General features: G+C 41.2%; 2 protein-coding genes across 4 annotated transcripts in view; both read right to left on the bottom strand.

The window, feature by feature from the left end:
• The window catches only part of CUBN (cubilin), a 212,563-nt gene extending 207,808 nt beyond the window's left edge, over nucleotides 1-4,755 (bottom strand). Inside the window, exons 1-6 of the mRNA XM_026649328.1 lie at nucleotides 4,502-4,755; nucleotides 4,216-4,345; nucleotides 3,758-3,850; nucleotides 2,625-2,663; nucleotides 1,853-1,954; nucleotides 863-966 (exon numbers count right to left, since the gene is read on the bottom strand). Coding sequence (XP_026505113.1) covers nucleotides 863-966; nucleotides 1,853-1,954; nucleotides 2,625-2,663; nucleotides 3,758-3,850; nucleotides 4,216-4,345; nucleotides 4,502-4,755 — 722 coding nt within the window. The remainder of the gene's footprint in view (nucleotides 1-862; nucleotides 967-1,852; nucleotides 1,955-2,624; nucleotides 2,664-3,757; nucleotides 3,851-4,215; nucleotides 4,346-4,501) is intronic.
• Nucleotides 4,756-18,938: 14,183 nt separating this feature from the next.
• TRDMT1 (tRNA aspartic acid methyltransferase 1) overlaps nucleotides 18,939-27,637 on the bottom strand; it is a 41,247-nt gene continuing 32,548 nt past the window's right edge. For 2 of the 3 annotated variants that reach the window (XM_024193323.1, XM_024193322.1), the window contains 4 exons: nucleotides 26,391-26,761; nucleotides 22,572-22,629; nucleotides 21,360-21,489; nucleotides 18,939-19,538 (listed from right to left, as the gene is read on the bottom strand). In XM_024193323.1, the coding sequence (XP_024049091.1) occupies nucleotides 19,438-19,538; nucleotides 21,360-21,489; nucleotides 22,572-22,629; nucleotides 26,391-26,761 (660 nt within the window). In that variant the 3' untranslated portion in view covers nucleotides 18,939-19,437. Of the gene's footprint in view, nucleotides 19,539-20,489; nucleotides 20,711-21,359; nucleotides 21,490-22,571; nucleotides 22,630-26,390; nucleotides 26,762-27,637 lie in introns of those variants that run through there. The other variant, XM_024193324.2, reaches the window with a different exon arrangement.

Below are 27,637 nucleotides of genomic sequence, written 5' to 3' on the forward strand. Positions count from 1 at the left end.
CCCCACCCCAGCTCACCTCTGCTACGCCCCCTCCCTGAGCACGCCGTTGCTGCTCCACTTCTCCCACCTCCCAGGCTTGCGGCGCCAATCAGCTGTTTGGCGCTGCACGCCTGGGAGGCGGGAGAAGCAGAGTGGGGCGGCGTGCTCGGGGAGGAGGTGGAGCAGAGGTGAGCTGGGGTGGGGAGCTGCCACATGGCTCCCCGGGCCGGGGGGGTGGGGAGCTGCCGCGGGGGGGAAATTGGGGGCACCGCTTTTTGGCGCCCCCAAATCTTGGCGCCCTAGGCAACCGCCTAGGTCACCTTAATGGTAGCACCAGCCCTGCTAACTACACCAACATAAGCCCTATGCCTCTTGTGGAGGTGGAATTATTTTGTTGGTGTAAGTGCCCTAGGACATCGGCAGGAGCAAGGCTGCAGTGTGTATGTGTACACTGACATAATTAGGTTGACGTAAGCTGCCTTACCTTGACCTAACTATGTAGTGTAGACCAGGCCTAGGACAGGGAAGTCTGGTGAGTGGAGCCCAGCCGCCATCCATTATTGTAGCATGCAGCACCAAGTTATGCCTCCTCACCTGGACTAGGTAGCCGGGACCAGTATGAAAGACATTCTTACACAATCTTTATATAGGCCGTATCCTCTTGCCTCAAAACAGGCAAAGGTCCCAGTGGCTCCAGTGAGTTTTGCATGCATTAGGATTGGATACATCATTTATGAAGTGTTTTATGCTCTGAGTGAAAGGTGCTGCAGTACCTAAATATAAGATTGTTATTTCTAGGAGTGGTACTGTTGTGGCAATAAGTGACATAAAAATGTTAGAGGATCCTAATAGTGAACTTCTGTGTAAGAGCATGAAAAGTTACCTGTAACTTCCTGGTGTGTTCACACATGTTGCTCCATTCTGGCAGCCAAGTGCTGTTCCGGCATAAATCTGGCATTCATTAACATCAACTGAACAGAACGGGCCCTGAGATGACATAGAAATCCATGTTATTTTCCATATAACAGAGAGTCAAAGTGGATCATGGAGCCAATATTTAATAGAAGTGTTTCAGAGGATATACAAAGCATAGGTTGCTATCACCACAACTTCCCTTATAAAACACTGTAACAAACTGCTATTGTTCTGTCTTGTTTCCATTACCCTACTTATCAGCGACACCAGGGTATAAAACCTTTTAGAAATTTATAGAAAGCATATGGATAACATAAACTGGAGTTCATCATCGTCCTTTAGGTTACTAATGGAGCTGGTTGGAAACTTTTCAACAAAATATTTTTTCATTGAAAAAATACTGTTTTCTGAAACGTCTTGCGAAAAAAGCATCAGTTTTGACAAAAATATCGACAGGGTGGTTTCTCAGGTCCAGGGTGGACCCTCCTTCTCTCGAGTGCAAATTTCCACAGCTCCATTTACACCAATTTATACTAGCAAAGAATTTGTCCCATGTTTTTTTTATTGGCACTGTTGTGTGACAGGCAAATGTGTGAGAGCCTTATATAAACATACCAAATGATGAGTCGGATATTAAAGGAGCTGCATTGCTTTGGGCAACTGATATATCACCCTCTGTCTTAAAAAGATGTGCTTTACTACAGACTAACATTGACACAGGAATATACAGTAGCTAGGTTGATAGAGGGACCTTAGAGTGTCTGTGGAGTTACAGCAGAGTTACGTAAGATCCAGATTCTCCCATCCTTCTGCATAAAGAGAATTACCTTAACTCCATGAATAGTCACATTGTTTTCATGGGTGCTACTCAGTGAGAGTGAAAGAGGCAGAATTCGACCCTAACATATGATGACAATAATGACAATCATATGTATTGGATGTGTTCAAATAGACTCACCTGCCAGTTACTGGGACAGAGACAAAAGAAGGCATCCAGCAGGCTTAGGCAGGTTCCAGAATTCTGACAGGGGTTGCTACTACAAGCTTTCCTCAGGACAGTCTGAAACAATGAATGAGAAATCAGTTTACTTGCTAGCATGATTTTTTGTCAGACTTGTCTGCGAAAGGCTTAGCACACAATTGGCACTACAAAAATGTAACAACTAATGATGGCATTGTATGTCTGTGACTGTGTTTCCCTGTAGAGGCTGGCTGCTGCCCACTGAGAGGGTAACAGCTCGATAACAAGTGACAGTTAATAGAGAGTCTTCATTAGTTCTACTAGCAGAGGACCCATGTTTTGAGAACTAAAGGCCTCACTTTCATTTTTGATGCCACATGTATGGTTTATATGGCAACTGCATTACTTGTGCTGCAATTAATAACTAAAATTGATTTTTTAATACAACCAAACACCCAGATTGAGTCCCCAAATCATGGCTTAGTCTTGGCAGATCATAAAAGGAGGAGATTTTTTCCCCCTAGTATCTAGTTGCCATTTTTCTAACTCTACAAAGATATTCAAGTTAAAGAATGGGGAATCTGACAGAGTTTATTTTATTTCATCTCATCTGGAAATCGTGACTTCATATCTGTGTGCTCTTAATGAAAAAAGCAGCCCTGAGTGATGCATGGGAGGACAGAATCCATCTAGTTATTTTTATTCTTGCAGTCATCCTTCATTTTCTGCTTTTAATAAAACCTGCTAGGTTTGTTCCATAATTACTCACCTGCTCAACGTTTTGAAGTCTGCCCTCAAGACTCACAATCTGCAACAGATATACAAAAACAAATGTGTTTGGGATTAAAGTGGTGCTGATATGTGTGTGTCCTGGGACTGACTGGTTGCATCTTTCAGTCAGGTACACACTGGTAGACTAAGGAAACATGGAGGGATTTTCATATATAGAAAAACAAAAAGGGAATTTTCAGATAGGCATAAGGTGCCCAACACTCATTCAATGGGATTTCATTATCTAAACCACTTATGTTCTTTTGAAAATCACAACCTAAATATGTATAAATTTGACTAAACAATTAAGGCCCCAGTCCTGCAAAGATTTATGCATGTGTTTAACTTTAAGCATGTGAGTAGTTCAATAGGATTTTGCTGTTCAGAAATCTTTGCAGGATTAGGGGCCTCAGAGAGGATACAACTGTCTACAGCTATTTGAAGGCTATGAACACAAAGGAGGAAAAGGAATTGTTGGCTATCAGCCAAGGGGATATGACTAGAAGCAAAAGACTGAAACTGAACACAGTCAAATGAAGGATACATATCAGGATAATTTCCCTAAAATGAGGTCTTTTAGACTCCGGAATATTTTCCCCAAGGTAAATTGTGGAAACTCCATAACTGGAGTGATTTACAACTGAACTGAATAAAGGATTCCAGAATGTACTGTAGGGAAAACATCTGCATTAGCAGGAGATGGGGAAAATGACCTACAAGGCCTTTTCCATCTCTAGTTTCGCTAGTCACATGATTCTACATATGGAACACTGTCTCTGTGCAACACTTGTTGTATTAGATATATATGGCCCATTCCTACAGTCTTTGAGTTCACTGGGGTCTCTGCCTGAGTAGGACCTTCAGGATTAGGTATGCATAGATGCTGATGAGACAAAAAGAAGAGCCATAGAGTCAGGATTTTATTCACAACTCACTGAAATCAGTGGGAGTTCTTGATTCACGGGCACTGGATCAGACCAATACAAATTATTCTAATTTTTTTCCTAAACCCATGCAATTCTCAGTGGAGGATTGGGGCCTATAACTAGTAACAATCAGATAAATCATGCAGACATGCTGACATGAGGCACTGAAAATCAGGAATAAAATGTGACATGAGGTGAGACTTACCTTGGAATTAATCAGAGTGATCTGGTTTGAAACATTCTGAAGGACACCAATGCTTCTTTTCACTTCTAGAATCTCATCTTTATTTTTTCTGATCTAATTTTTTAAAAAAATGTTAGTTCTAGTGTATTAGAAACCTATGTGAAACAATCATTGTCTTCTCAGTTGCTGAAGAAAGTTTGATCGTCACAGTATTTTATGATAAAGTTCAGTGAGATAACAGAGTTATATAGTATACATAACTGCCTCTTAATTTTTTATATAGCTACATAATTTCTTTATGGGTCTGTGATAATTCATGATCATCTCATAATGATCACAGCAATGATAATAGTAATAAAAACCATTGTCATACCTGAAACAGTTCCTGTGGTAAATTTTGCGAGCATGTAAATTTAAATTAAACTATAATTGTGCAAGCAAAAACGTGAACATTTAATAAGAATAAGTAAGTATACCACCTGACTAAAAAGCTCTGCGAGGTCATCTTCATTAATTTTTATTTTCCCCTGTGATCCGGTTCTAAACTCAATATTTTTCGTGGAGCCTGTATGAAATACTAAATTCCCCCTTTCTGAGGTCATGCGAGGCCTGTTGTATCAAAGAAGAGAAGATGGCATTTAGCTACATATCTGCCAAAGATTTTGCAAAGAAATTTATTTGAGCCATTCTATTCCCATTCCTGGTATTTAAAACCCCACCATGTGAACAGATCTATTTGTAAGTGACACCAACAATGGTACTTACTGTTGTTCATCAGGAATGCTCCTTTTCTGCCTCTTTTTTTCATAATATTTGGATTCACAGCTTAATCCAGAAAGTATTAATAAGGCAGCCAGAAGCCAAGGGACAGAAGCTGACCAAAGCATTGCTTGCTGCCAACCTTCCTGGGATGTGTGGCAAGTTATACTGAAACCGTCAGTGCTGAATGTTAGTTTTGAGAGCTTAACAGGTGCACTTTGCTCTTGCAAGATCCTCAGTATACTCGTAGTAGTGCCCATTCTGCTTATTTGCCCCAGAGTGGGTGAGCCAAGACTGAATTAATATACCTAAGTATTGAAAATGTATAAATGACCTAAAAAAGAAATGGACTTTTTCCCTTTTTTAAAAACTTTGACATTTTCCTTTTCTTTTTTTTTTTTTAAAAAAAAGAAAAACTCAAGTGATAAAAACAATCTCCCTTGATTTAATCATTATCTCTTTGACCTTTGCAACAATGAAGCACTACTGAAGTCTAATGAAATATGTAGCTGACTAGGCAAAAGAAACACCACAGCACTACTGCATGTTTCACTGCAAGTTTCAGGATTCTGGCATCAATAAAAGTCCCAGGTGATTGCCTGTATGGAATGTAAAAGTCATATTGGTTACCAAATGACTATTTGCATAAAAGGAGATGTTTCCAGCCCTTCTTAAAATAATTAATTGGACAAATGACAGGAGTGACCTGATAGCAATACACAGAATCAAACTGAACATCAACAACAAAATATGTATTTTAACCAAATATGGTTGTTTTAAATTGACATGTGACTGAATGAACAGATACTAACTAGAAGGTTGCACTTACTGTTTTTGCACACACCAGAGGCTCCTTGCTTTCTTCCAATCTCTCTCCTCCCTACCCCCACCAGCTCCCTAGCCACCTTCCTGGTCCTCTCTGCTTCAGAAATTCCCAGCAACCCTCCCCTTCATGCCAGGGAATCTGTGAGTCCCCCATTCCTCCCTCTTCCCCCAGATCAGGATCCCACATTCTCACCCAGAAGCTCTGTGTGTTCCTCCCCTCCCCTCCTCTCTCTGACACACCAAGGGCTTTGGGTTCCCTTGCCCCTTTCCCCATATTATTTTCCCCCATTTTCCCTCAACCAAGGGGCCATGTATGCCCCTCATTGTCCTCTATTCCTCCTATAACGCCTGGCCCCCATCCCACAGTTGCCCATTCTTCCAGCTGACAGGGGTTCTGTAGGCACTCTCATCCCCCCCCCCCCCCCCCCACCCCGGGCTCTCTGTGTGAGTCCCTCCCCCCCTCCAATTCTTATTTCTTTTCTGTCTGTCTGCAGAATCAGATACAAGGGGCTCCCTCTGCTCTCCATTTTCTCCCTTCTAGTTTTCCAGTTTTCACCAAGAGCAAAAGGGTTCTGCTCATTGATGACTGGAATATTCCTTGAAATTTTGGAACTGATCATATGTGGTGTTCTAATGTCACTGCATTACAGACAGATAGGTAAATGCTACTACATTAGGTGTAGCACTTCACTTTGCTCAGCCAACTAACGTTTATGATGCAACATTAAAGAAACAGATCCTTAGAATGAATTTATATAGTGCCTAAAACTTTTCAACAATATTTTCTATGTTTTTTCCCCTCATATTTTCTTGTGGTTGAATGTGTAACTATTAATTTTGCTTATGTGCCTACAAACATTAAAAAATCGTTTTTAAAAACCCATAGTATAAAATCCATAGGGTACAAACTACAACAAATCTAAAAACAGTTGGAGTACTTCTGTAGTTTTAACCCAGGATGATATGCATCAAAATCAACTAAAGAATTCAAAGGGAGGTTCTACTCGCAGAAGTGACTCTGTAAAAAATGGCATGAGGAGGCACCATGGTCATTGTCTTTTGCAGAACAAATGGGCCTGGTTTACAAGTATAAATGCCAAGGGTGGTGTCCCAGCTGGTGTCAATTGTCATTCACCTCAAAGGAGTTATGACAGCTAACATCAGCTGAAGATCTGCCCTCATTAATATTTTTTAAGTTTTTTGCTTCCTTTTGGCTCTGAAACCACATCCTGGAATAGAAGAGTCAAAATGGGCTTCTGCTGCCTCCGTGTATTCACCAGTAATAAAGATTCTGCAGGCCAAATTCTTCATTCAGTTAGCCCTGCACAGCTCTTTTGGAGACAACAGGGCAGGAAGAGTTATCATGTGTCTCTGAAACTAGGTGAGTACCTGTCCTGGTGTCTGTCTCACTTCTACTAACAAAGGTGTTTTGTCTCTGGTGTTTTAGCCCCTGTAGACTGGGAGGTACTGGTCATCTGAGCCAGTGAAATTCAGAGCAGGCTGGTTGAATGCATGTGTGCTGCAAGGGCTTTCCTTCACCAGGTCTGTCACATGCTGACACACTACTTACAGTCCAGACCTTCCGTGTAGCTCCACAAAATCCTAGATGTCCTCCGCTCATTCCTTTAGAATACTGGATGCACATCATCTATTTCCGCTGGTTTAAGAATACAAGTCATTGAACCAACCCTCTCCCACTAACATAGTGAAATCCAGAGGGTGGCAGAGAAGGTGAGCGCAGGTGTTGCTTGTCTAAAGAGGGAGAAGTGAGCCCCCTTTTCTTTCTCACCCTCTCATGCATACGTCCCATGACTTAGAAGGCAGATGGACAGAAGGAAGAGTGAATTTGACTACATAGTGACTACATACTGGAAAGGGCCTCCTGGTCATCTAGTCCAAACCTCTGCATAGAGCAGGATTTTCCTCTTCATTAGACCTTCAAGATTTTATCTAGACTCCTCAAGTACCTCTAGTAAATGTGCCTCTTGCCTGCCAAATTTGGAAAATGACAAACAGGGACATTTGGGAAAGGAAAAATAGGCCCCACACCTCTTAATTTTATTGAATTACATTGGACAAGGAGATATTTTTTGGAGGGACCGAGTGGAAAAACAGTAAATCTCTGGCTAAAGAATAGGGACTGTTCATTATAAATAGAGACAAATTGGTATCTGTATTTCCTCCCTAGGCAGATCTTTCCATTACCTCATTGACATCATAGTTGAGAAAATATTTCTAAAGAGGAGATTGTTCCAGGACTTGGCAATAGGACATGGAGCATTTTGTCTCTAGGATTCTGTTGAAATTCTGAAAGTTACCACCATCTTATGATTCTACTAGTGGCTTACATGAAATGAAATGGTGGGCTCCATCTACTTATGGATACATCCCCAGCACAAACCTGCCATCATAGCCAGCACTTGTTTGGACTCAGAAAGATGGCAAGGATTCAATCTACATTAAGAGTGAATTACCCAGTTATCTTGAAAGACAACCCATCTAGGTCAGAATGGAAGCATGGAAGGTGAGTGAGAAGCACTGCTGTACTCATTCAGTGAGTAAATGGAGGATTTCTCTTCACAAACCTGTCAGTCCGGGGCCTTTCCCCAACACTACATTCAGTTAATTTTTAATGAAAAGATATATATACCCCTAGTGTTTCACCTATATTTTTCCTTTTTTCAAGCCATTATTTGTTGTTTTGCAGTTTAACATCTGGGGAAAAATCCCTTAGTCTCCTTTGCTTCCCAAATATTTGCAAACAGTTACAGCTCCACTCTGTTGACTTTTCTCCAAGTAGTATGTATTCATTTCCTTTAACCTCTCAACAAGGGTCATGCCTTCTAATCCTTTTATCTTCTCTGCCCTGGATTCTCTCTAGCAATCTCCTTTTTATAACATGGTGCTGAAACTATATTCCAATATTCAAAAATGGCCATACCAAGGTCATATGGAGCGGTATTACTATTAATATGATAGAATTATACAAATCACACCTTTCAATGGTTTATACACCCCCTGAAATACCTAGATCTGTTGCTCTCAACTTTTTCATACTGTGGCCTCATTGTACAAAAGAAAAAGGTTTACAGACCCCTCTCCTGATATAGCCATAAAGAAAGGGAGGGTGGTCATGACCCCAAGATTGAGAACACATGACTCAGAAGTTAGTCTGGAACCCAAGAATTACCAGCAAACTTGTAATGCACCCTATGCAAAATATGGAATTTTTTTGTTTGTGGAACAGGTGAGTTTTGCCTTCTACTGGTTCCCCTGCCCCTCTGTCACCCAGAAGAGACCCATGACCGTCTCCTTCCTTACCTTTAGCTGTCTCTTTGGAAGGGATTCCCCTGTGGCCTGCAGGGTGGCTGGCTGGCTCCACGCCTCTAACTACCTTTTATGAACCTCTATGGTTTCTCAGGAATTTTCGCTCCTGCAACTGCTTAAAAACTGATTCTGTTGTCACTGATTCTAATAAGAGCAGAGAAACTAAAGTAACTGGTCAGGAATTTGAGGTTGTTACTTTTGACAGATTAATAATATATTTGTTTTTATGCAGTTAGTTAACACCTTAGATGGGCTGCAGGGATTTTCGTTTACTGAAACACTTACATTACCTCCACTCATTCCTGTAGGATGGAATTCCCTGGATGCACACCATGTATTCCTGCTGATTTATCTATTTAGAGTGAAATCCTGACCTTGGATTTTTCAGGCTCTCTTTTACCTTCATTTTAGAGCTCACTTGTTTGTGTTCACCCAAGTCATCCATTCTATTGTTTCCTATCTCTCATTTTCCATTTTATCACCAGTTGAGGGAGGATGAGTGGTAACTTAGCCATCTTGGAGTCCATTACTACATAATCTCACTCCTAATTTAGCTGTAGTACTGTATGATCTCTAGTTTTTCTCTTTCCTTGGATACATTTATGAAACTCATTATCTTTTCTGTCAGTAGCTTAAAGAGTTTTTTCTCTTCCTGGTATTTCTTTCTGGATGTACTGGTATAAGCCTTTTTGTTGATTCCTATTTCCACTTCCTCTTTAATTCCTTTCTTCAAATCGGGTTTATGATTTGTCTTCTTTTCAGTCACACAGGCCTTCCCCCACCTGCCCTGCTATAGTTAATCCCTATTTCTAACACATTGGCATTATTTTCTCATGGGCCTCAGTTGGTCTTACAAACTTCCATTTTTCATATTCAAACTTCTGGGATAACACCCTTGGAGTTCCTAATGGACCCATCCTCCCATCTCTTTCTTAATTTCCCAGCTTGTTTATTGAAAGGATTCAGTCTGATCAGTAGACTGTAAGATCTTTGGGACAGGGGCCATCTTTGTATTACGTGTTTGTAAAATGATTAACACGTCTTGGACTCCTAGGTGCTGTCACAACTAATAAATAGTAGTGTATGCTGAAGTGTGTAAGCAAGATGAGTACATAGCTTAAATGCCCCACATGTTTTACTATAGGTATATTCATATTTCTTTACTGAAGTTTATTATAAATTAAATAGGACTTAATATATTTTTAAAATGTATACAGTACAAATACTTGAAATACTCAAATATAATGAGCACACTCAGTTTTTTGAGATTCTTATGCACTAATCATGTATGTGTTTTACTTCCAAACTCCATACTGTATCTTGCAATTGCATCAATTCCATACATAGACCAAAACATGAAACAAAGAAAATATTTTCACTTTATTTTTGGTGAACAGGCTCTGACTCAAGAATGTGATTTAAGGTGTATTTTTCTGTTTAAAAATGGACCAGGTCCTAAGTGTGGGAAAACATTAGGGATGTGTTTACTATAAGCCACGTGAAATGGATGCATTGGTTCAGTACTGCTATAGTTGCCCTGTTGCACTATAGGTCTGATAGCACCATGAAAGTCCATGGAAAGATTTCCCTTGTCTTAAATGGGGTTGGATCAGGCCCCTTATGATCAACTAACCTGTAACTACACACAGACATCTCACTTTTCTGTATTATTAATTATTATTATTATTATTCTGTAAGGAACTATATTCTTTCTGTGACGCTACCTCCAATAAGGCTTTATGGAAATATGCTTAGAATGCGTTTTATGCTACATATGCCATGTAACATATCTCCGTAAAGGTTATGATCTACTGAATGTATTAATCCTATTTGTATGCATGTATCATTTTTGTATTCAAAGTTATGAATGTTATGAATGTTGGCTGTGTACTAGCTTGATTTCTAAATAACCTTAGTAGAGCATTTGGTCAGCTCCTGGAGAAAGGAATGTTGAAATTAAGTACCTAATCAAGAAACACTTAAAGGAAAATGGATCTTGGAATGCTCCAATCCACATAAGAAGTCTACTTCAGGATGTTCAAGGTAGCATGGTAGTAAACAATGGATGCTACCTGTAAAAACTGTGAGTCATGCATGGACATGTGACTTGCCCAGGTGACTCCTTGGAGCTGGACTTTGCATAGGAGTGAGGAGGGGGTCTCCACCCACAAGAGAAAGTCTATTTAAACCCCTGGGAGACCCCTCCATTTTTTCTTCAGCTGGCTAAAGAGAGAGCCTCTCTACCCCCCAGGATACTTGAAAGAAACTGGAACAAAGGACAGTGTGCAAGGGGTGTGAGTGATTGCTGGACCTAGGCTAAAAGGAGATTAGTCTGTAAAAGGGAGTATTCTGGAACTAGTGAGAATCTTATCTGAATTCAGTTTGATTAGACATAGATGTGTGCATTTTATTTTATTTTGCTTGGTGTCTTACTTTGTTCTGTCTGTTACTACTTGGAACCACTTAAATCCTACTTTCTGTATTTAATAAAATCACTTTTTACTTATTAATTAACTCAGAGTATGTATTAATACCTGGGGGAGCAAACAACTGTGCATATCTCTCAATCAGTGTTATAGACGGCGAACAATTTATGAGTTTACCCTGCATAAGCTTTATACAGGGTAAAATGGATTTATTTGGGTTTAGACCCCATTGGGAGTTGGGCATCTGAGTGTTAAAGACAGGAACACTTCTGTGAGCTGTTTTCAGTGAAGCCTGCAGCTTTGGGGCAAGTAATTCAGACCCTTGGTCTGTGTTGTAGCAGACGGGCATGTCTGGCTCAGCAAGACAGGGTGCTGGGGTCCCGAGCTGGCAGGGAAAGCAGGAGCAGAGGTAGTCTTGGCACATCGGGTGGCAGCTCCCAAGGAGGGTTCTGTGATCCAACCCGTCACACTTTCCTCTACACATTTTGTGTGTATTACAAGGTGTTATTGATGTATTACCGGAGAAGGATGAGTCTGTGCTCGAGATGCAGTGAATAGTATGCTCATTCCTATTACTTCTGTTATTTACACATTTCATTAAGATAATTGTTATGGATCAAGGTTAGCTGTCCCTTTGACCCCCTCACTCAGTCTCTGTGGGCACCCTTCCAAGTGAGGCCTTGTGCTTTCACTTCTCTCAGGGTGGAACCCTGCCATTGACACCTATTTTATACTGAGTCTCCAGGCTACTACAGCCCCGCAACTGCCATCACTCAGCAGGCTCTGCTGCCTTCAGGCACCTGCACGGATTCCCTTTGGAGCTAGGACTGCTAGGTAATACAAAGAATCATAACAGCTTCTTCCAACAACGTATTTATTAATCCACAGGGACATAACAGAGAAAAGGGTTAAAACAACAGAAGACCTACATGCATCTTACCCAAGTCTTAGCAGACACCCCAATTCTCTGTCTAGGGTGGGGTGGAGAGACAATCAATACCTCTCCAATTTCTGTGTGTCTGCCTCCCTTCAGCTTCAGGGACAGTCTTGTTTAAACCAGGCAGGTTCTCGGTGTCCATATACTGCCCCCTCCTCCCACTCTTTGCCAAATTCATCTGGTGGGCACACCAGGGGGCGGAGGTAGACTATCAAAGAGAACAGTCCAATCACTGTCTTGTAAGTGTTGATAGATGGCGGGCTATCTGAAGTCTCTGTATTTCTTTTCCTGAGACATGCAAATAAGTCCATTACACCATGACAGACCCTTCCCCATGACAATCAAATAAACAGGGGTACATATAATATTTATCAAAAGAATTCAAGTATTTTAGACTGCTAAAGTTTCACAATTCGCTATTTAGTTACTCATGTACTCTGGGTATATCAGTTACCTATTCAAACTAGATATTAACTAGAGAAACACAGTTTGTCCCCCCACCCCCTTTTTTTTTTAAGTGGAAATTTTAACACTGCTAAATCCCTGTTTGCAAGGGCGGAAATGATGGCTGAATTTGGTGCAGGAACTGCAATTCATTTTAAGCTTTATTCCTACCCATTTGTACTCCACTATTATTTCCCCTAGATTCCTTTCCTGTGCGGTTTTACTTCAGAGACGGTTTGTCTGAGACTGCCCAGTAGTGCTGGATGCACCTTCACAAATACAGAAAATGGAATCTTTATTGATTTAAGCATATTCTTTCAAGACTGTGCACAAAACCCACAAAGCACTTAAGTGGTTTCAAGTATCCATGAAGCAAGATATATTAGACTTGTAATGGGTTTTGACTTTAAACAAATTTAGAAAGGAAATGGAAGTGAATCTAATATTTATAAAGGTGGTCAATTTACCCAAATATTTAACAGCAGTTTGCACATTTAACAATATTGTGAGCTAAAGAGGAATCAGAGGATGAATAGGGGATGAATAGCTCATTACTGAGATATTGTAACAATTTATGATGTGTTTATTTGTTTTAGTCATTTGTTGCTGTCACTGAAACTACAGGACTTGATATGATCCTGAACCAACCCCAGATCCAAATATCTCCAAGTTTTGGAAAAGTCCGCATCAGGATTCAAAATTCTCTTTAGAGAAGACAATGGTTACATTCATGAGTCACTTTTAAATATGTGCTAGATAAATAGTTTATCTGCAGTATTACCTAACTTTCTTTATAATGAGTATAGAAAATTTCTTGACTACTACAAATTACATACAATTGTTTAGATAACTAAGATATTATTTAAGACAATTGGCAAGTTTTTCAAGTGTCGTTCTACACTGAAAAGTGACTCAGTAAAGATTACACCACCTTCCTCTTTATCTGCTCCCTGTGTATATTCAGTCATATCTTCTGACTTAAGTAAAGTAATGTGAACTGTGTTCATAGGTGCTAGATCTAAGGGTGTGGGGGGTGCTGCAGCACCCCATAGGTTGAAGTGGTTTCCATTATATACAGGGTTTGGTTCAATGGCTCTCAGCACCCCCATTATAAAAATTGTTCCAGTGCCACAGACTGTGTTTTACTCATTTTATCACTGCAGAGCAAAAATGCTGAGACAGTGAGAACTGGAGTCTATTCTTCTTGTGCATTATCCATAAAATTTGTCTTCCAAGTTCTAATCACTTATCCTTATACCATCCCTTGGGAGGCAACGGAATTTTATAGGTATCAGAGGACGTCATGTGGAGATAACAGGGCTGCAAATTAGTGGAGAAGATGTGGGCCTAATCTGGCCTATACACCGTTTATTACTGGGGATGCTGGGGGGGGAAAAAAGGAATTAGCACTACCATCCATGGGATTATACAGCTGCAGCTCAATGGCACTCAATAATAATGCACTAAATGGAACAGAAAATCCAGTTCACTCAATCTAGTTGCATTGATTCTGCAGGTCTAACAGGAGTAAAACAGTAAAAATGTGTTTTTGACACTGAAATCTGGGTAGTCAAAGTACTATCTGGTAAAAGAACAGATCTGTTGGGTAAAGAGCCACCATTTTTACATAATCACTTTTCAGAGCAAAACTGCATTTTAAAGATGACTTCTACTAGGCACAGATTGTGTGGCCATGTAACAAATTTGAATGCATTAAGACAACTTAAAATAGAGTTTCATGATGTGTACGAATGTATGACTAGCTGCTGTGTATGCACAATTGATCTGGGACATTAAAACAAATTTTTTAAAAACTCTGCAATAACTGAAATTCTCTTTCTGAACTGCTTACTCAAATTTCACTTTAACTCCACATTGCTTTTGAGCTTTACATTCTCCAGTTGATCCACACTTATAGCTCTCATAGATAAGATAGCACCATTTATTCCTAAATATCAGTCTCGCGGTGCCTAAACTTTGCAGCGTGAATGGTCACTTTAGCAGCTTGCCATAAGACATTCCACTTTGTATTATTAAATTACACCATTAAAAAAAAAATCATAAATACATCTATATTTGCTTGTACTCATGTAGATCGCTCCAAAGAGGAACAAAGATTCCCTTTACTTTGAGTCCACTAGCAGTAAAAACCTATTGCTGATTAACTTTGTCTTCACTGTACAATTACAGGGCAGTTACTGATCCTGTTGATAGATACATTTCTAACGCACCCCATCAACACCCCATCAGCCCAATGTAGGGCTGATGATAAAACTATGGGTCAAAACAAATTCTGTTCAAAATAAGACAAACTCCTTGCCCTATCCTTGGTTTATAGTAGATTATCCAGGAGAATGTTGTAGGGTCCTTCTGCCACTCCAGGGGTGGCCAAACTGTGTCTCGCAAGCCACATGCAGCTCTTTTACCATTAAAGTGTGGCTCGCGGAGCCCTCCCCCTACGCCCACCCATTCTCCACCTACCAGACTGGGGGGGCAGCTTGAGATCTCTGCCTTGGTGGTGTGGTAGAGACTTCTGCCCAGTGGGGAGCGGGGTCTCGGGGCTTCTGCCCTGCGGGCAGTGGGGTCTCAGGGCTTCTGCCTGTGGGGAGGGGCATCTTGGGGCTTCCGCCCTGCAGGGCGCACTTGCCAGGGCTCGGGGCTTCAGCAGAAGCAGGGCTGAAGCCCTCCGACCTCTGGCTCCTGGCAGGTGTGCCCTGGCTCTTGAACTTCTGAAGATTGTTGTACGTGGCTCAGAGGTCCAGTAAGTTTGGCGACTCCTATGCTACTCTATTAGTGCAAGAGACCAAATAAAGAAATGGATCCAGGTTTCATCCTCACCTAAGAGGAGAGTTCAGCAGCCCATGGCTTTTCACAAGAATGTCCTGCCCCTGCCGTCAGACAGTATGTCTACACTGCAATGTAAGCCCAAGGTTAGTGAGACGCGAGGCAGCTGACCCACGTTGGAGAACCTGGGGCACTGATGGTTAACCCTACATTAAGAATTTTCTAACCCAGACTCAGACGTGGAGCTCTGTCATCCACATCACAACAGCATGCAGACTTGAGTCAAACCAAACACATCTCGGACACCCTAGCACCCACCTGAAATGTGGCCGCGGTAGCCCTTTGACTGTGGTGCACTGTGAGAAAACTTTACTGCCCAGTCTGCACATGACAGGAAGTTTGAACAGCTGGCCCACCCAGCCTGCTAAGCAATATGGTGAAGGCCCCTTTTCAAGGATTTCTCTTGCTTGGGCTTTCACTTCTGTGTCAGGAAATGGGCAGAGCTTCCATGGGGTGTTGGACATTTCAGCAGCCTTTTCTGGACCACCACAGGCACCTGACAGAGCATGTGATGGAGCAAGAGGAGTACCATCACCAACAACCAAGCATTGCAGACTCACGCTGGCTGATGAAATCATTACACCAGTATAGCTGTTGATGCTCCCTACATAGACTGGTGCAGGGCCACAAGCACAGACTGGTAGGATCACATGGCCATGCAGACCAGGGATGACTAGCAGTATGTCCAGAACTTAAGCATGAAGAAAGCTACATCTCTGGAGCTTTATGAGCAGCTTGCTCTGACCCTCCAGCATAAAGACACACCCATGAGGCCACCTTTGCCGGTCCAGAAGCAGGTTGCTGTAGCCGTCTGGAAGTTGGCTACCCTAGACTTCTACTGGTCCACTGCCACCAGTTTGCTGTAGGAAAGTCAACTGTGGGTAAAGTGGTTGCAGAGATTTCTGAGGCATGTGTTTACCCCGAGGTGGCAGACAAAAGATATTTCTGAGTTAACTACTGTAGAATGGAGTTTCCTTACTGCGCCGGGGCCACTGATGGGACTTATGTGCCCATAGTTTGTCCTCCTCAAGGAGCACATAAGTACCGAAACTGCAAAGGGTACTATCCCATTATTATGCAGGCCCTCATAGACCAGAGGTGGTTTATGAATGTTGACGTGGGCTACACGGGGAGAGTTCACGATGCTACGGATTTTCAATGATTGGGAGTCTACATTAGTGGACAGGCTGGGACACTATTCCCACCAAATGACAATGTCACAAATGGAATTACTTTCAACTATTCAGGGGACCCTGCATACTCCCTTTGGTCTTGGCTTATGAAACCATTCCCTGATGTCAGAGGCCCTGGCAAAAGGTTTAATTACACTCAGGTGGAGAATGGTTGTTGAATGTGCTTTTGGCAGATTGAAATCCTGTTAGAGAGCTTTACAGACCCATTTGGATGCCAGTGTCATCAATGCTGTCAACATGACTGTAGGTTGCTGTGCTCATCACAATCTTTGTGAAGCCACAGGTGAGATATTTCCCTCTGAATGGACCTATGACAGCAAGAGGCTGCTGAATTGGTGCCTTCAGCCAAGAAGTGCAGCTACCACGGGTGGGTGCACCTGAACAGCAGCACTCTGGGATGCTTTGTGTTCTCACACTGTGGACTTGCATGGCCCAAAGGAAGAGGGGGAAGAGTACCGCTATGAATGTGCTGGTGGGAGGGAAGGGGCTAATCGATTGGGGAGCTTCAGTGTTTGAGGGGATGAGATGGGTGCTTGACTGATGCCTCCTCCTGGTCATTCTGGGGATTAGCTTCCAGGTCGACATCCCTTCCCCCGGTTGCCCGCTGTCCCTCCACCTCTCTGTCTGCCTGCAGTCCCTCTCTTGCTCCTCGAGCTGCTGCTGTCTCCGTGACTCAGCTCTCCGGCCAGGTCACTATCTGCATTTTTCCCTTCCTGAGTACTAAAGTCCTCCTTTGGCAATCCTGGGTATTTGCTACCACATAGTGCCACTCCCTCGGGGCTGGCAGGAGAGCCCAGGCCTGTCCTCTCTTCCAGGCTCCGGTTCAGGCAGCGTGTAGTCAGCAGTCAAGGTGTTCCCTCCTGGATTTCACTGCCTTTCCCTAAGCCTTTTTTCCTTACCATGTGGCACCCCCGACTTCATGGGCCACGCAGCCATGGAGTTTTCTAAGCTGTTTCTGGACTGAGGATACATTGCAGGCGATTCAGGCTACAGTGTGGTAGAGGCAGCAGGGAGAAATATGACGAGATACCTGGCTCTGTAGATAAGGGGAAAGCAGTGGACATGTTATTCCTTGACTTTACCAAAGCTTTTGATACGGTCTCCCACAGTATTCTTGCCAGCAAGTTAAAGAAATATGGGCTGCATGAATGGACTATAAGGTGGATAGAAAGCTGGCTAGATCGTTGGGCCTAACGGGTAGTGATCAATGGCTCCATGTCTAGTTGGCAGCCGGTTTCAAGAGGAGTGCCCCAAGGGTCGGTCCTGGGGCTGGTTTTGTTCAATATCTTCATTAATGATCTGGAGGATGGCATGGACTGCACCCTCAGCAAGTTTGCAGATGACACTAAACTGGGAGGAGTGTTAGATACGCTGGAGTAGGGATAGGATACAGAGGGACCTAGACAAATTAGAGGATTGGGCCAAAAGAAATCTGATGAGGTTCAACAAGGACAAGTCCAGAGACCTGCACTTAGGACGGAAGAATCCCATGCACTGCTACAGCTGAGGGACCGAATGGCTAGGCAGCAGTTCTGCAGAAAAGGACCTAGGGGTTACAGTGGACAAGAAGCTGGATAGGAGTCAACAGTGTGCCCTTGTTGCCAAGAAGGCTAACAGCATTTTGGGCTGTATAAGTAGGGGCATTGCCAGTAGATCAAGGGACGTGATCATTCCCCTCTATTCGACATTGGTGAGGCCTCATCTGGAATACTGTGTCCAGTTTTGGGCCCCACACTACAAGGATGTGGAAAAATTGGAAAAAGAGTCCAGCGGAGGGCAACAAAAATGATTAGGGGGCTGGAGCACATGACTTATGAGGAGAGGCTGAGGGAACTGGGTCTGCAGAAGAAAAGAATGAGGGGGGATTTGATAGCTGCTTTCAACTACCTAAAAGGGGGTTCCAAAGAGGATGGATCTAGACTGTTCTCAGTGGTAGTAGATGACAGAACAAGGAGTAATGGTTTCAAGTTGCAGTGGGGGAGGTTTAGGTTGGATATTAGAAAAAACTTTTTCACTAGGAGGGTGGTGAAGCACTGGAATGGGTTACCTAGGGAGGTGGTGGAATCTCCTTCCTTAGAGGTTTTTACGGTCAGGCTTGACAAAGCCCTGACTGGGATGATTTAGTTGGGGATTGGTCCTGCTTTGAACAGGGGGTTGGACTAGATCACTTCCTGAGATCCCTTCCAACCCTGATATTCTATGATTCTATGAAAAGGTAGCACATGATCAGTGAGGTCAGTGTCAGGGTTGTAATTTTTCTTAGGTTACCATTAAACAATTCACACCAGGCTCAGCCATGATTGTGAGCTGGGGTCATAAGTACCTAGAAAGATTAGATGGATACTTATGTTAGATTTGGCATCATGTCTATTTAAAAAATATTATATATAAATACTGAACTTATCAGTTTTACAAAAGTTACATTTGTTGTAAAAACGTATCAAAATTACAATAAATTGTCAGAAGATATTCACAGTAGCTTTTTTTTTTAAGAATAGAACAAGCTAATATTTACAGCTAAAGATATTCTACACGTAGAACACATTATCTGAACTTTATTAAAATAACTGCCTGTCACATATTTTTTATTCTAAACGACAGCTTCTAGACAGACTTGTTTTAAGATGAAGTGACAGTTTTACCTGTTTTCATTGGCAAGTACTGCAGTTCGTATTTTACAAGATAAAAATAAAATGTAAATAGGACAAGTATTGGCAACTTCCATTTTAATAGTGTAACTGTTTGCTCCAACAGTTCAGATCCTCCATACCAGTTGTTCAGAAGAATAAATCTATTCCAGATAGATACTTTGCATGGACATTTAAAATGTTAGTGATGATTTTTGTAAAGCTGCTACAACTTTTACTAAGTCTCTCAAAGAAGGAAAGTATATTCTGAGTTAGCAGGACCTATGCCAGACAGATCTCATCAAGTTTGGGTTCAAAATCATCCGGTCAGAAGTGAGACCAGTTTAGCCACTACATGTACATTGAGACTGTTTCCCAGGAGGCGGTAGCGTTGCTTCATTGTTATCTTGTCAGGAAAGCCTAAAACAAAAACAACATACAATACAAAGACAAAGTTAGTCTGGTCTGTCCCTGCTCTTCTGATGTATTGGAACTTGCACAAACATTTCCTGATGCAGTTACTGAGAGCTGCAATACACATACAAGTGTCCCCCACACTGTATCTGAGCCACACCCCACTGGAATAACTCCCACTGAGCTCAATGGATTTTGGATTAAGCCTATGGGGAGCAACACAGACATTGTTAAGATTTTACAAACAGCCATGGAGCACAGCTTTCCCTGCAATCTATGCTAATGCAGCTTCACTGGCATAGCCACAGATGGTGGGGGCGGGAGGCGGGTAGCAGTCTAGTAGTAGAGCCCCCAGAGATGGCTATTCTGGCTGGAAGGGGGATGTGGTCATAGCAGCCAGAATGTGCTGATTCAGAAAGTTTCCAAGTTTCCTTGCTGGGGAGAGGCTGAGCCAAGGGAGGGATGCCCAGGAGGAGGTGGCTAGGAGGAGTTGTTCCAGCTTTCTCTGCCAGTTATTAAGTCCCTGAATGCAAACTATTGTAGTAAAATGCATTTCCTGCCAGCTCCAGCCATTCTGCCCAGCTCCCTGGCACCTAGACTTGGGCAGCCACTCCCCTCCAAAGGCTCATTTGTGCCTGAATTCCTCCCCCGGGATCCCCAGCCACATTCCCCATGCAATCCACTGTGTTAGGCTCAGGATTCATACAGGCTTAAAATGTATATATAGACACCTATAAGCCAGCTAGACCAGTAATGGCTCTTGGGCTTCCTTTAGCTTGGACTGGACACGTTTTCTCAGACCCTGCTCCCTCATCTGCCTGGATAAATTATCTCAGACTTCGTACTTCCTTGGCCTAAGTCTAACCAACATCACCAGAGAGAGCGAGTTAGTGCCTAATATAGTTTGCGAGGCTCGCTGCACAATTTTGGACCTTGTTTCACATAATTTAGGTCATGTTTGCTTTTTAAGGATGCTGCTCTGCTAGTGACACACGCTGGCAGAGAATGCAGACTCTACTTGCCTTCAGTTTGTTTTTCCACAAAACATTAAGGGCCCGATTCTCATTACACCATGGCCCCTTTACGCTGCACGGCAGAGCTGTAACATCGTAGATGAGAATTAGGCCCCAAGTATTGGCTTGTTTTGGGTCATTCTCCTACCTCTCTCTCTTATCATTCTGTATCGACAAGAGGAGAGAAGAGGAAAGAGAAAAGCGTGATGTCATCCTTCTGAAAGCAAGTCACAGGTGCCAGAAAGAAGGGGGCAGTTTTGATAATGTTGCTGTGTTAACCTTATGGGACCTATAATATTGACTGCAATAAAACAATTAGTCTTTTATTGTTCCATATTGTAATTACCTTTTCCCAACAGATGAACACTAAAAGCACCAAGAAATCTATTTTTAAAGCCAAAAGAGAACACAAATGATGATAATGGACGGCTTTCTGCATCTCATGTGTTGGAAACAAAAAAAACAAAACACCCCCCCCCCCCCAGATTAGAAGAAAAAATACTAAGTCAAACGAGTGCCTCTCTTCACTGGCTTTTAATAATACAGCAACTTTTCATTCCAAACTCATTGTTTTTCCCAGTTTACATTAACAAGCCTATTTGGCTATACAACACATAGGTTTGTTCTTATAAATTGGGAAAAACTGATAAAAGTTTAGAGAAATGGTCACCAAATAATAATCATCCATCATAAAAGTCATATTGTAGTAACACACACAAAAAGTGAAGCATTCTTCTTCAAAATGCCAGCTTGGCAATTCTGGTTGTAGTTCTGAAGACTAGACGAGAGACGGGGGAAATTCAGAGGCACGTACCAAATTCTGGAGGGAATCCATGGAGATTTGCTATTTCTCTAGGAGTAAAATATCGCAGTTTTAGTGTTGACAATTTCATAAGCTTCTCTTCTTCTGATAGCATCTCAATGGATTTAAACACTGATTCTAGCTGTGGGGACAGTACAAAACAACAGATATGGATGATGGACAATGACTACATAAAATTACAGCAAATCTTCATGAAATAATTTAAGGTGATTGCATTGCTGAAGACAACAGTATGGCTGTGCATTCTGTTTGAAAGTATAGTTTGTGCTATACTTTTGCACTCAAATGTCTCACCAATTACAGTTTACAAGGAAAACCATCATGCTGTCAAGAACGAGTAATCATTTTTTCTCAAGTCAGAGGCTATACAAATATTCAAATATGCAACCACAGGATAATACCCTGCAGTCGAATACTGGAGAAGAGAGATGACTCAATAAGCAGGAACTAACATCCTGTACTAAATTATGCTATGTATACTTTGTTAAACATGACAGCTTTGATATTCCTCTATGTTCCAACACTATATTCCTTGTACACCCAAAAATGCTACAGTATTTAAATCCTGGCCAAGGATTAAAAAGTGAAGTTTTTCCATATCTGTATGATAACTGTTTTCACAGAACCTAATTTTTTTTCTGTGATATTTCATCAAAAAAGCCTGCCATTTCATGTTTTTACTTTTCCTGTGCTAAAATGTCACTTTTTGATGAACTTCACATTAAAAGTGGACTATTTCAAAATGTTGTGTGTTTCAATGCAAAATAGAATACTTTTGAAATTAAAAAAAAGAGTTTTAATTGTTTGACATTTTTGCTGTAGAATAGGGTCATCTGTGTGCAAAAACTGGCCCATAAATGGCCCTAGAGGCAAAAATCTGTTGTACTGTAAACTATCCACAGACCCAGCCCATATCAAGGTTTTCAGGTTTCATTGTGAATATTCTGCATAGCAATAGGAATGATAAAATAGTAGCATACCCACATTCTTCCCACATAACCATGACTTTAATATACTCCATCTGGGTACTCATAGTAAATTAATTGGAAATACCTGAAGATCTGGAGAGATAGTTGGTCTGTGCTGTAAGATTTAGACCTGAAGACATTTTTGGTTATAATAAATCCAGAACAGTTAAGCCAAAGTAGTAAGACAAAAAATTAACAATAAATCATTCTGATATATTCACAATGCATCCTGTACCTGCACATCCTCTGCTGTCTGCAGCACTGAGCCTGTTCCTTCTACATAGTGACCATACCTTAAAAACAACAAAAAAATTATACATGAAAAGTTCTATTAGGCTTTACAATTTTGATGAGTGTAGAAAAGCATGGAGGTTAATTTGCTGGCACTAACAAATAGTCTTCTGGAAAGGTTACACAAAGGCCTTCTTATTAACACAACTAACCCTGGGACTACAAAACCAGCCTCCGAAAATAATCTTTGGGGATTATTCTCAGGAGATTTATCCATAGTAACAATCTATAGAACAACCAGTCAAGGATTTCAGGCATAATGTCTTCAGAAACAGCCACCTAAGTTTCATGCACAAATTATGCATTTGTAAGTGCAAATGGGCTTTTGGGTACACAACTCGGGCACTTCTCCAATTTAGCATCTATTTGCATGCAAAATGAAGATGGCCACTTTAGAAAATTTGGTTCTTTGTACTCAAAAAGGAGGACAGGACCATTAGTGAGAGCCTAAAATTTTCATTTTCACTCATGAAGAACAGAGAAATTCAGTCAGATTTTGGCATTAGTTGAACATATTTTGACTTGCTTTTTTGTTTACAGCAGTCAAAAAATATCCAGCATATAATAGTAAGAGTTGACATTATAAGCTATATTTTGGCTCTTTTGGAGCGTTTGTGGTTTATACTGTAAATACATGTTTACTCAACAGTCTCTCACAGACTATCATTTAAATGTAATTATAGGGTTGCCAGACTGTCAGAGACATACACTGCTTGCATGATAACTATTGTGCAAGAAAGTCCTGAATAGACAGGGATTTAGAACGCAAAATAAAGGGGCTTTGCGCAGTGAACATCTAAGGAACAGCCACCCATCTGCATCACGCCTCTGGATGCACTTATTCCACACAACCACTAGCCAGGCCCTCACCTTATGCTACTCCCCTCTTCGCTCCTCACCACTATATAGACTGCTGTTATGGAGTCCTCTGAACAGCTTCTTGGGAGCTTAACTCACCCCTTCCAGATGCACGGAGACACTGTGGTGGCTACCTTTTGTTTTGGGCTTTACATACCCTACAAAGGGAAAAAGCGGTGGGAAAAGTCCTCCCCCAACCCCCACAGGTGCAATAGTCTTGTTAGGGCTCAATCCTGCATGAAGCTGAGCACTCCTGCACTGATCCAGCAAAGTACTTCTGCATATGAGTAGCTCCACTGAAGTCAACAGGACTACTCATGTGATTAAAATTAAGCTTGTATGTAAATGCTGTGCTGGATCAGGGCCCCAAAAAACAGTTATGGATTATGATAAGTAATTAAACCAGCTTCTAAATACATGGTCTTTAATTGATTATTTTTTTTAAAATACATTTTTAACCAATATTTGTTTTCACAAGATAATCCATATGAGAGGAATTCTAATGTATTATATACACACAAAGTACCTGCATTTATAAATAATAATAATAAAAAAACTTCTGGGGAAAAACAACTAAAATAATTGCAAGTAGCTCCTAAACTGGTACTTCAAATCCTTATTTTGGCAGGTGATCTTTTTCATACATCCATATTATTATAAAAAAGACACTGTTCTAAATGATTTATGCTGAAGGAATTGTGGACAATATAGTAGTATGATACATACTATGTATGGTGGAACTGCCCAAAAATTACAAGATTTTGGTTTCTGTAGAGAGATAATGTAATATAATTCTAAGTGGATACTCTGAAAGATCACCTGCTCTTACAACTGAATAATAGTTTTAATAAATTTGGGCAGAATTACATCTTTTTTTATTAGCTGTTCATATTTCTTTTTATTGTTGCTGACTAGAGATAAATCAACAACCCTAACCTAGACTAAGTACTTAATGAAATTTGGGAAGTTTTGGCATAGGGAAAAAAAGCACATTAGTACTTGGGAAGTTGATTACTTTTCAGTACTTATATGGAAAGTAGACGCTGGATTAGAAAACCATGTTCTAACTTTTTACTTTACTGAAGTTTGATTATTTTGTTGTTCTTCTCTTTATGTACGTAAGCTACTTAAAATGTCTTAGTTTGACTCAGGCAACCTATTCTTTGTCTGGGTATAGTGTATTCCCTTGTGACTCTAATAAAAAGTCAGTTTCCTCTAACAGTACGTAGGACTTTCAGTAACTTGCTTTACATGAGTTTTCAGGTCATTGATTCCCTTGGCAATAGCATATCCTTGTCAAGACTATATGGATTTATAAAGAGTGGGTTTAACTTGCTCTGTCATTCAAAATGTGCCATACCTCCCTTTCATTGCCTGCATCACAGCCTACACTGCTGTGAAATGCTGTGCACTTGCACACTCAGTCAACATGTTCTTCCCCCATCCTCAATCCAGTTCAACAGCGAGGGGTATTAGAGTGGTCTGGTTATTCCCAAAACCAGTTGTTCCACAACTACATTAAAGAACTTCAGCAAGCCAGACACTGTTCCTATTTTGGGCCTTCCTGTAATATAAAAGTATATTTTAAAACCAAAACATAATGAGCCAAATGTATCCTTGTTGCTACTGCAGTGAAATGTCTGGAGTTACACCAGGAATCAGTTTGGCCCAGGGTTTTAAACTAAGTGTGCTAGTTACGGGCCCAGTCTGGTGAGATGCTGAGTGTCTCCAGTATTCCCCTCAACTTGTATTGGTGCTGATGTCAATCAGAGCTGGAAGAAAAATGATCTTCCTATCCCGTAAAAATGTTCAAGGTTTCAAAGTTTCCTGTCCTGAATGGAAAAGAGTCAATCTTAAAAAATGTTCACAAACTGAAAGTCTCGGGGAAAAAAGTGGTTTGGGTGAACTGAAACATTTTGTTTTGATAATTTCAAAACATTTCGTTTTGATTAATTTATAGAGTAAAAACATTTTTAAAATAAAAAATGGTTAGTTTATGAAACATTGTGTTGAACTAGAACCAGACATGTTTACTTTAGAAGTCAAATATTTTTTACAATTTCAAAACTTCTTAAAAATATCTGAGTCGCTAAATTACTTAAAGCTGACCCCTTTCCTGTGAAAAGTTTTAGTTTCAATGAATCAGTGTTTTCTGACCAAAAAAACCCAACAACTTTTCATCAAAAAATTCTTAACTAGCTCTAATGTCAATGGGAATTGAGAACACTCGGCACTTTGCAAGATCGTGCCTTAGAAATGCAGACTACAAATTAGGAAGCTACTAGACCAGTGAATAACAGATATTTAACTGAATGAGCTTTCATTTGTGCATTTCTTCATTAAAAATGTAACTAACTGTTGTAAATAAGGAATGTATGGCCAGATCCCTAAGTGGTGTGAATAGACATAACTCCATTGCCTTCAGTGGAGCCACTTGCACCAGCTGAGGATTTCGCCCCACTGTTTACAACATCAATTAAATGTACATTAGTGACAGTTTTAATGAGGAAAGGAGCTGTTACTGAAGTTACAAAGCATTATGTGTAAGTAATATAAAGAAATTAATTAGTGCATTAGTTTTCCATCAGTCTACTAAAAGAATGTTTCTGCCAGGGGTAATTAAGCTTCTCTGAAGGTCACCAAACAAATGTCATTGTCTTTGTGAGTGCTTTTGTGCGCGGGCCACACGATGTTCTGCCAGAGCGATTCTCATGCTCATATTCTGTTGAATCAGGAAGCATGCAATAAAAGAGAAATGTGTTATAGTAATGTCTTGCTTTTTGATGGAACGCTGCTTTTGGTTTTTAAGATGACTGCAAAGAAACATTTTGTTTTAAGATGACTGCAAAGTTTGCATTTAATATGTCTGGATAAGGTCCCACAGCGGACTCTCCTGGAAACTTACCCTTTTGTGAAGCATGTGGATCTCCTGCAGCTGGGTGTCACAATGTCTAACAGAAAAGCATAGCGCAGTAAGGCCTTTGGTGGCAAGAAGTACTGACTCATTTCTTCTCCATCCTCTTCAAGGAAGTCTTGTAGCATTTGAATAGAGAGATCACTGTCCTGGTTCCGCTTTTTTTCCATTTCTTTCGCTGTTTCGAGTTTAAAAACGAACGCTTCCTTCTGCGAACACTGTCCACTGCCACCATCAGAACCAGAATTTGGATCAATGTATTCCTCTGTGTGTGGCATAAAGGAGCTCTCTTTTTTCAAGCCTGCAGCAACTCTGTGCTTCACTGAAGCTTTTGGCTCCTGGTCTGGGAAATTTTCCAATATCTACCATGGAACAAAATATGCAAATGATTAAAATACTGTACTTAGTACTGTAATAGTCAACTGCCAAGAAAAGTCCATGTAGCAATGTTTGGGAAGTCACACAGAGCTGTCCAGTATAAAATAAGACTTGATTCTTCCTTTTCGTCTATCAAGATTTTGAAAGGATTCTGGCATTAGGAAGTGCTAACATGTACATGCTTTATAGATCTATGCAGCCAGTTTAAGGAATATTGATCTTGCCATTTCACTTCCTTAAACAGGGGAAGAAAGGGTTGTGCGAAACTATCATAAAGAAAGCTAGGACCAGGTGAAAGTTGCTTGGTTAGGGGCTTGGCTAGTAACCTGAGACTCAGACCAGATTTGCTGAAATGTTTGTGAACCTCTGGTGAGTTTCACACCTCCTCCCACACATGCCTATGTCCGTCTCAATAGGCTTGGAATTCACCATTACCTTTCAATGTCTTCTGGGCACTGGCTAGCAGTTCATCTTCTTCACTCTTTTCGGGAACTCTGGGACTTTGTTGGCCACTCCCTCCTCTATGGAGATCTTCAAGGGGCCCTGGTGGTCCCCCATTTTCTACTCTAAGGCTCCTAGTGGGCACTGCTGCACCCTCCACCCTTCCAAGAAAAGGTTCCGGTGGGCAGGGAGGGTAGTGCCAGAGTGCCCAGCATGTCGGTCTCTTCTGAGTAAGCAAAATTGTTCCTAAGAACTACTTTAAGCTATCTAACCCAGTGGGAGCCATTTCAGTCCCCAACGAGGCCAGAATCAGGGGGAAAAAAAGGTGGCTTACAGCCATTTTACTTACACACACACACACACACACTCTGCAGCTGAGCATAAGCTTTGCACAGATGAAGATCTAGCCCTCAGTCTCC

Source organism: Terrapene carolina, unplaced genomic scaffold (assembly GCF_002925995.2).
Source record: "Terrapene carolina triunguis isolate 2854851 unplaced genomic scaffold, T_m_triunguis-2.0 Scaffold84, whole genome shotgun sequence".
Classification (NCBI taxonomy): Eukaryota; Metazoa; Chordata; order Testudines; family Emydidae; genus Terrapene; species Terrapene triunguis.